This window comes from Balaenoptera borealis, assembly GCF_965194805.1.
Source record: "Balaenoptera borealis genome assembly, chromosome: 15".
NCBI lineage: Eukaryota > Metazoa > Chordata > Mammalia > Artiodactyla > Balaenopteridae > Balaenoptera > Balaenoptera borealis.
Genome location: NC_138871.1, coordinates 66096735 through 66107228, shown reverse-complemented (window position 1 = coordinate 66107228; position 10494 = coordinate 66096735). Strand labels below are relative to the sequence as shown.

The 10494-nt window shown below is 40.5% G+C and overlaps 1 protein-coding gene across 1 annotated transcript in view; it reads left to right on the top strand.

The window, feature by feature from the left end:
* Positions 1-10494, top strand: part of BIRC6 (baculoviral IAP repeat containing 6) — a 299805-nt gene that overhangs the window by 34109 nt on the left and 255202 nt on the right. The window contains 1 exon segment of the mRNA XM_082356671.1: positions 3-272. Coding sequence (XP_082212797.1) covers positions 3-272 — 270 coding nt within the window.

Here is a 10494-nt window from a genome sequence, read left to right as displayed (position 1 = left end):
CAGTGTGATTGTGCTGAGCGCAGGCCGGAAGATGGCGGCTGCGGCTGCGGCGGCCTCGGGCCCGGGCTGCTCCTCGGCGGCGGGGGCGGGAGCGGCCGGGGTCTCCGAGTGGCTGGTGCTGCGGGACGGCTGCATGCGCTGCGACGCCGAAGGGCTGCACAGCCTCTCCTATCACCCGGCGCTCAACGCCATCCTGGCCGTCACCAGTCGCGGGACCATCAAAGTCATCGACGGCACCTCGGGGGCCACCCTGCAGGCCTCGGCGCTCAGCGGTGAGTGTGCCGCACGCCGGGCGGGGGCCGGGCCGGCCGCGGGAGGAGCCGGGCCCCGGGATGCCGGGGAAGGAAGCCGCCCAGCCCCGGGCTCGGCCTCCGGAGGAGGGAAGCGGCGTGACTGGAGCGGGTGGCGGAGGGCAGGGCTGGGGGCTCAGGCCTGGCTGTGAAGGGAGGCCCGGAAGCTGATTGAGGAGGACCTTAGGACTTGGCTTTTTCAGCGGCGGCAGCTGGGAAGAAAAGACGGGCGAGGCGGGGAGTGGTGGGAGTTGCCTTTCGGGCTTTGAGCGTCCGGTGTGGGTTGGTCCTCTGGGAGAGGTGAGGAGGCCTAGGAGCTCAGCACCGGAGAAGCCCAGGTCCCCTGCTAGGTCCTGGAGAGGGTGTCGGTACTGCCTTCTGTTAGATCAGAAAGCGACAGGGTCGCAGGGTTGGTCCCGACGTGAGAGGCCGGTGGCCAGAGGCGAGCGTCCGAGGCGGCATCCAAGCCCTACCCTCTTGTGGAGAGAAGTGGATCCGTGTCTGTTCCTGGGACCCGCAGGTGCTGGGATGTACAGCAGGCTTCGCGCCCGGGATGGGGGTGGGGTGGGTCTGGAGTGGGGGCGGGGAGGGAAGTAGGCGGGCCAGGTGCCTGAACTGTTCCGTCGACGACTTTAGGACTCCGGAGGACGCCATGGAAGACTAGCCCTTGTCCCCTAGCTCGGGGCTTCCACCTTCCACTCACCAGGGACGAGAAACTCAGCACCTGCGGTGTATGAGTTATAGATTCCTTTGGGTTCCGAACCAGGTGAAACTTCCGGCCCTCTCTGCTGGTTTTACCACTGCGAGCTGAAAGTTGGGATACGGAGGCGCGTGTGAGGCTTACCAGTGGAGGAGAGCAGTTCTGGCTGGTGTAAACGTTGGTCCAGGGATGGGACCTTGAGTATGCATGAGGTGAACGCTCGGTGGGCTGGGGTGGAGTGTTTTGGAATTGCCCTGGCTAGGTTACGTTTGGCTGAGACGACATTTCATTCGCGGTTGAATGATGAGTGGCTTAATTTAGATGTTACAAATTGATATTGAAAAGTTAGTATACAAGTGAGTTAGACTCACGCACAGAGATGTAATGTGTATGACTGTCCATATTTAGCCAAGTGGAAGTAGTTACGTGGTCTTACCCATTCACTTGTATTTTAACAGAGACAAATAAGGAAAGGTCGTTATTCTGATTTACTGTCTGAGGCACTTAATAGTAAATGGGAATCTAGGTATACAAAGTTAAAGGATTTAATTTTTGTTTTTGTGAGCGTTGTGAAAGAAATGGGTTGTGTATAGCTATAGAAAATAAACCTGGAACACATCTAAAATATGTCTAAGGGAAAGTTTGTATTGTAGTCTTGTAATTTTTCTTTTCTTGGCTTAGGTAAAGCACAGGAGTGGTGTCCCAGATGTAGCAATGAGCATTTACTGCAACTTGGACATAACAGCTTGTCACTCTGTATGAGAGGGTGCTTCTCATTAATAGTTGGATTTCTTTCTTCTTAAACTCACTTAAATATATTTCACATATGAAAAGGTATAAAGAACAATTGTGGCAGACAACCATGTATTCTCGACTCGGTTAAAAAAAATAAAACATCACAAATAGAGTTGAAGTCTTGTGTGTCCCTCCTGGATTGCATTCCTTCACCTCTCCCTCTCCCATGAGCATTATCCTTAATTTGGTCTTACCATTCTTATACGTATCTGTATGTTTTTTAGTATATACCTTTATCTTTAAACGGTATGTATTACTGTCTTTCATGACTTTAAACTTTGAATAAGTGGTAACATAGTATATGTACTTGAATTTCTATAAAAAGCCATATTAACAAAAGTCTTAAAATGTTTTCAGTAGAAAGAGAACTCTCACAGGGTGATTTTATATCTGGAGGCCATGTTTCAGAAAGATTATATGTGCCAGAGTTAGTTATAAATGATTGGGGAAATTGGACAAATATGAATGTGCCCATGAAAGGGAAGAAAACAGTCACTCTAATGGTAGATTACTTAAGGGGAGGGCTTTAGATACATAATGTAAGTGTAAAGGTAGATATATAAACTATAGCACTGATCTGGGATACCTTAATTGAGGTATGTTGGAACATTTAATTAGAAAGTATGGGATTGGATACAATGGTGGATGGCCATGCATTGAGAATTGAGTAGTATGTGATTAAAATTATGTAGAAGAGTTTATGGCAAATAAAACAAAAGGATTACAAAAAGAGTTTGAAAGTAACAATGGACAAATTCTGAAGTGTTTTCATATATGAGAAGTGCAGTTTATTAATAATAATTACCAGAGGTCGTATAGGGTCCTGTGTGTGTCATTTCTTCAGATGATTGGGGAAGGAATGCTGCATTTTATGTTTTGCCTGGAATATGTAGGTACTTAGTAGGTTTGGTTTTAATGATGAATAGAGGGTGACAGTCCTATAAATAGAATGGGCAGAAGGAGCCGGTAGTGATGATGGCCCTAACATGACCCCTCTTTCCAGTTCATGGGCAGTGAGCCACCTTCTTTTCTACCCCAGAGGAAAGACATCTTTGTTTAAGGGGATAAAGAGTGGTGATGTAAGTAGTTTAAGGGGATAGAGAGTTTTATTGGGTGATAGAGTAGTCTTATGGAGAGGTTCAGTTTATGGGGTTATGGGTAGCCTGTTGGTGTTGATTGGAAATCGAAAAATGGGAGCAGGACTTGTATTCACTTGGATGGCAAAGATGGTGAATTTTAAACCACCGTTGTTGACTACTGTATATGTTTAAATTATCTGTATCTCACAAAAAATGTTTATAAATGCATTTTCTTTAGATTAAGAGTCATCAGTATATACTTAGGTTAGACAAGTATTTGCCCCCTGTTAGTGTTTTAGAGTTAAGATTTCTGAGTCTCTGTGCTCATTCTTTGGCCTGGCATTCAGTGACCTCCATGATCTGGCCTCTAGCAGTCTTTCTAGTCTTGTCTCCCTATTTTGTTTTGTGAAACTGGTTCATTTAATTTTCTTTCCCAACTCCAGTAGTTTTACTCTTTCTTGGAATTCACCAATTCCCTCCAGAAAATTAGACAAATCTTACCCATTTTTTGAGACCTGGAGCATATCTTTGACTTCCTGATTCTTTTAGCCTGAAGTGATCCACTGAACCCCTAAGCACATATTGTTCTATTAATTCCTATTTTAGTAATTTGGCAACTTAACTCTTTGTGGCATGTTTTCTGTCTTGAACTATTTAAATTCCATTTTATTTAGTTTTTTTGTGAATATATGATGTCTGTTTAGCTATATTTCAAACCCCTTGTCGTAAGGAGCCTTGTCTACTTGTTTATATCCCCTCCCCAGGGTGCCTAGTACAATATATTAATAAATATTTTTGATTTGGTATATGTATACTAATGAGTATGTTAAATGGATGCTTCTTTACATATTAACTGCTAAGTAAACACACTTTCTTTGGCTTTGGTGATTTTTGTTTTTTCTTTCTTTCTTAAATAGACTGTTTTTTTTTGGAGCTGTTTTAGGTTCACAGTAAAATTGAGCAGAAAGTACAGAGTTCCTCTATTTACCACCCCCCCATGAATATCTGACACACGTTGGTATGTTTGTTACAATCAATGAACCTGCATTAACACATCATTATCACCCAAAGTCCATAGTTTATGTTAGGGTTCACCCTTGGTGCTGTACATTCTGTGGGTTCTGACTGTATATGACGTATTGTAGAATACAGTTTCATTGAAATCCTCTTACTCTGCCTATTCACCCTCTCTCCCTTCTGCTCCCTGGCAACTACTGATCATTTCACTGTCTCCATAGTTTTGCCTTTTCTAGAATGTCATATAGTTGGAAGCATACAGTATGTAACCTTTTCAGTATGGCCTCGTTCCCTTAATAATATGCATTTAAGTTTCTTTCATGTCTTTCTGTGGCTTGATAGCTTATTTCTTTTTAGCATTGAATAATATATTCCATTGTCTGGATGTGCCACAGTTTATTTATCCGTTCACCTACTGAAGGACATCTTGGTTGCTTCCAGGTTGTAACAGTTATGAATAAAGCTGCTATAAATATCTGTGTCTAGGTTTTTGTGTGGACTTAAGTTTTCAGTTCATTTGGGTAAATACCAAGGAGCATGATTGCTGGATCTTATGACAGGAGTATGTTTAATTTGTTTTCTTTCTTTTTTTTTTTTAAATTTTTTGGCCGTACCGTGCGGCATGTGAGATCTTAGTTGCCTGACTGGGGATCGAACCCGCGCCCTCTGTATTGGAAGTGCGGAGTCATAACCACTACTGGGCCAACAGGGAAGTCCCAGGAATATGTTTAGTTTTGTAAGAAACTGCCGAATTGTCTTCTAAAGTAGCTGTACCATTTTGGTTTCCCAGCAGCAATGAATGAGAGTTCCTGTTGCTTTACATCCCTCATCAGCATTTGACGTTGTTAGTGTTTTGGATTGTTGCCATTCTAATATGTGTGTAGTATCTCATTGTTTTAATTTGTAATTCCCTAATGACATATGATGTTGAACATGTTTTCATATGCTTATTTGTGGACTTTGGGTTTTAAAAATCAAAATAGCTTTGCGTACACCACTTGACCATATTGTTTATATTACTAGATATGTCCCTCTCTTTAACTATTGTTTGTTAATGCCATTTAGCATAATAGGAAGGAGCAGAGTTTTGAGTTAAGATCCTAGTTTCTGTTTTGTTTTTTTTTTCCTGCCTGAACTGGGTAACTTTGAATTACTTAGCATTTCTTTTCCAGTTTCCCCATTTGCAAAATGGGTTTTTTTTTACATAAACCATTTTGATATTCTGTTAAGTTTTTTGAACTTAACACCACATTTGAACTTCTTAGGAATTCTTTGTGATTTACCACTTTTCACCATCTTGCAGAATCCATCTAGTTTTTGCTTCAGTGTAAGAGTAAGGTATTGTTAATTTGTTTAGTATTTTCTTATTTGTTTAATTACTGGTGGTGGTGTTTTCTCTTGCTTCCTGAAATAGAGCCCCTTCTCCACTAAATGTGTAGTGCATTATATATGTATAATATATATATAATTTATACATTTTTTTTTCTTTTTCTTTTTGTGTATATATACATATTTTTAAACAAGCTTTTTTGAGGACATGTGGAGAGAGAATGGGCTTTATGTTTTAGGTAGTCCTGAATTTTGAATTTTAGCTCACTACCTAATCTTCCTGAACTCCAGCTTCCTCCTCATTTGTAAGTTATGATTAATATTTAATAGGATGGTTGTGAAGATTTAAGAGGTAAACATTTTTAAAGTGCCTAACACTGCTATACATATGTATAAGTAGATACACAGTGAATACTAATTCTCTTAAGCCACAGGGTGCTTAGTATTGCCGTGCCCCTCACTGTTACTTTAAAAAATGTTCACTGACTTAGTGTTTATATTACAGAGGATAGATATCATTAAAATGTAGATGGAAATAAAAATGTTGGTAACAAATATTATCTATATTTGGATAAATATCTTTCCGTGTGTTGGTGTGGCTAAATGTCAGCATGAAGTCAAGACTGTTGTATTACTAGTTCTATGTGTGTGTGTATACACACACACACACATGTATTTGGCCAAAAAGTTCATTTGGGTTTCTTCCACAGAAAAAACCCAAATGAACTTTTTGGCCAACCCAATAGATTGTTCATGCAATATATGTACATAAGTAAATGAAGATATATTTGGGTATTAATCAATGAGTATTGTAGTATATGTGTAAGAGTAAGTCACATTTTTTCAGTTTCTGAAGTAGGTTACAGATCTCTGTCATAGTGAAGAAGAGGAAACTCCAGAGTTGCTCACTGTTTTTAGACAATCATTCTAGTTTTATATAATTTTTAATGAATATCTCTCCTTTTCCTTTCCTGAGACATTTAGTTTTTGGCTGTGTCGGGTCTTAGTTGTGGCATACGGGACCTTTCATGGCGGCGCTTGGGCTCTTTGTTGTGGTGCGCAGGCTTCTCTCTAGTTGTGGCGTGCGGGTTTTCTCTTGTTGTGGCGCGCAGGCTCCAGGGCACATGGGCTCTGTAGTTGTGGCGCGCGGGGTACAGAGTGCGTGGGCTCTGTAGTTTGCGCCAGTCGGGCTCTAGTTGAGGCGCGTGAACTCCGTAGTTGTGGCGCGTGGGCTTAGTTGCCCTGTAGCATGTGGGATCTTAGTTCCCTGACTAGGGATTGAACCCGCATCCCCTGCATGGTAAGGCGGAATCTTTACCACTGGACCACCAGGGAAGTCCCTAAGACAATGACTTTGATTTGAGTTGAGAAGTTTGTACAGTGGTCATAAATGAGAAAAAAGATCATTGTACTCTACTCCAGTTGCAGTGAAGTTCAGATTGGGTGAATTTTAATTGATTGATTGTTTGTCTGGTATGACGGCTTCTTGTTCAGACTTAGAACTCAGAGATACCTGTTCCAAGATGTCTTGGAATATAGAAAACTAATTAGGTTAGCTTGCATAGTCCTCACGAAATGAATTTTATGGATGACACTCATATTTATCACCTCTTTAGAGGTGGAAAATATTTTTCTTACTACTTCTGAATTGGGCATGCATTAATTTGGGTAAAATGCAACATCTTCCTGTAGATCTCAGTTTTGGAAACTGTAAATGATACAGATCACTTGCTATTTCCTGACTAATTTTGGTGCATGAAGCCTTCCTAGTCTCAGTTATAAACATGGTATAGAGTTGGGATTTCAGTAGCTCTTCAAGATAGTTGTCTTCTGGATGCATCTGAGTTCCTTATAAAAACTTAATTCGGCAAGTATCTTTGTGGGCTATGACTACGTACTTTGGCTCTGTTTCAGTTGACTGACTTTAGTAATGCTACAGGATGACCTATCTTATGTCAAAGATTTGGTGTTTTATTAGCAAAACATTTTTCTGTAATTAATTAGAGTGAATTAATATTCTTAAAAAATATTTTGCTATGTTTTCAAGATCCTCTAGATCTACCCAAATTTTTACATTTACCTCCCACCTTTTCCTAACTGTTCAATGCTCAAAGATGGCTTGGCTCTAGGAAAGAATTTATCCTAGTCTTTGTTTTAGTAGTGTTAGACTTATTAATGAGAGGCAGTATAAGAGATCAGCCTCTGGAACCAAATAGCTTGAGCTTTAGTCTTGGATCTATTTGATCTTGAAGTTCATCAGTAAGATGAGCATAATAATACTATCTACCTCATAAAGTGGTTGTGAGAATTAAAATGAGTCAACATATGTTAAACATATAGAATAGTGCCTGGTATATAGTATGTGCTCTGCAAGTTGTTCTTGTGGTAGCAGTGGCTATTTGAAAGTTTGCTGAGTGTAGTAGATGTTTTTACTATAGATACGCTGTTGAAATAGCAGTATTTTTTTCTTCCAGTTTTCCACATATGTGGAAATGTGACCACTGAAATCGAATAGACATAAGTATAAGAGCAGTAATTTTGTATTACAGGAGAGTAAAACAAAATTATGTAAGTTAATTGATTTTGGACTTGAAATTGTTAAAAGAGCACAGTGATGTGAAGAGCTGGTTGATTGGTATTCATTTACACATTTATTGAACATGTGCTAGTCATGGCACAAAATAATTAAGGCAACATTTTGACCTTTGAATGCATAGAGGAGGGAGTTTCTTCAACCTGAGCAGAATAGAGAAGGCTTCTCAAAGGATGTTGCCTTTATGATCGGGTTGGGAAGATGACATAGTGGGAGGGATGATCATCTTAGGCCAAGGTACTTGCTTATGCAGAGACATATTGGTCTTTAAAAGTATGGTAGGGACTTGCCTGGTGGTGCAGTGGTTAAGAATCAGCCTGCCAATGAAGGGGACACAGGTTTGAGCCCTGGTCTGGGAAGATCCCACATGCCGTGGAGCAACTCAGCTCATGCGCCACAACTACTGAGCCTGTGCTCTAGAGGCTGTGAGCCACAACTAGTGAGCCCACATGCCACAACTACTGAAGCCTGCGTGCCTAGAGCCCGTGCTCCACAACAAGAGAAGCCACCGCAGTGAGAAGCCCACACACTGCAGTGAAGAGTAGCCCCTCTTGCCACAACTAGAGAAAGCCCGTGCACAACAACAAAGACCCAACACAGCCAAAGAAATTAAATAAATAAATAAATAATAAATAAATAAATAAATAAAAGCATGGTAAATTCAGGGAAGTTTTGGGGGGAAGACGAGTTGGGGTTGGATGGTTAGAGTTGAAGCTGAGATTGGCAAAGACAAGATCGTAATATGTTTTGCTAAGAAGTTTGGACTTGATATCAATGGTAGGGAGCCATTGTAGGTTATGACAGAATCACATTTGTTTTTTATTTATTTATTTATTTATTTATTTATTTATTTATTCATTCATTTATTTATTTTTAACATCTTTATTGGAGTATAATTGCTTTACAATGGTGTGTTAGTTTCTGCTTTATAACAAAGTGAATCAGTTATACATATACATATGTCCCCATATCTCTTCCGTCTTGTGTCTCCCTCCCTCCCATTCTCCCTGTCCCACCCCTCTAGGTGGTCACAAAGTACGGAGCTGATCTCCCTGTGCTATGCGGCTGCTTCCCACTAGCTATCTGTTTTACGTTTGGTACTGTATATATGTCCATGCCACTCTTTCACTTCGTCCTAGCTTACTCTTCCCCTTTCCCATATCCTCAAGTCCATTCTCTAGTAGGTCTGTGTCTTTATTCCCGTCCTGCCCCTAGGTTCTTCATGACCTTTTTTTTTTTTCTTATTTTTTTCTTATTTTTCTTAGATTCCATATATATGTGTTAGCATATGGTATTTGTTTTTCAGAAAGAAAGATTCCAAGCTAATGCCCAGGTGTGAGAAGTGATGAGAGCTGCATGTAAGTTAGTTTGAGAGGTAGGAACAACATAATTTGGTGAACGTGGGGATGAGAGGGATTGACAAGGTGAAAATTACTCATACTTAGCTTTCTACTTTGGGTAACTGGCTGAATGAATTAACCTGAATAGCAGTACAAGAAGGTGTGGTAAGTAGCTTTTGTTGGCGAATGCTGAGGAGCAAGAGGGACATAGTGATTTCAGTTGTGTTACTTTTGAGGTTCTTGAAGGACATCCATGTAGAGATGTCCAGAAGACATTTGGAAATCCAGGGTTGAAGCTTGAAGGTTTGGGAATACAGACTTGGAAGGCATTGGCATTTATAGACAAAGCCTAGTCTAGTTGTTAAAGATATTGGCTCCGGAGCCAGACTGAGTTCCAGTCTATGATTCATCACTTACTAGCTGTGTCTTAGGCAAGATGATTAACCTCTCTCTGCACTTCATAATTAGTACCTAACTCATTTGGTTTTTGGAAAGATATTAAGTAAACTAATGCATGTAGACATTGCTTGACCCACCATAAGCACTCAGTAAATGTTACTTTTTGTATTGGTGTTTTAAATTATATAGTTCATTTCAACAAGTGTTTGTCTGCCACATGGGGATAATAAGATGAATTGTAAGTCCACTCTCCCCCCAAATTTGGAAAGCTTTCTAAAAGAAGTGACACCTCAGCTGAGACTTGAAAGAAATGGAGTTAGCCAGGTAGAGGGAACAGCATAAACAAGAGCAGAGGCATGAAGCAGGTAATATTTGTTATAAGCAGTTTCATATTAGAGTGCAAAGCATGAGGAAGGGAGTGATGGGATAGCCTGAGGATCTTGGACTTGGCCCTCCTGGGCTATGGCTCCCATATTTTTCAGTAGAAGAACTCCCAATTTAAGGTAAAAAATGTAGGGCCCTATTATGATAGGTATGTTTTTAGTATTAGTTAATTGGGAAAATATTGCAAAAAGCTGCTACTTTTAAGTAATTTTTATTTTAGACTTATTATTGTCTGTGTAATTTGAAAAATACTACAACACATAATTTGAGCTTTCTTCCTTGCTGGCTTAACCTTGAAATTTTTATGGGGGGGAACAAGTCAGTTAATACTCTTCTACCTGCCCTCCGACTTCAAAAATTTTGTTGTTATCATCTTCTCACTTGGTCTTTGTGGGCTTGTTTAATGTCCTCTTTAGTATGTCTTTCCTGTCTTTCCGTGGGAGCATGGGAGGGAGCAGCGGTAAATGTGTGTGCATTATATCCTTGTTTAACTGGAAATCTGTAGTTGTAACTGTACTTAAGTTGTTGAACATTTGGAAATCTATCCTTAGGAATGTTCTCTATGACT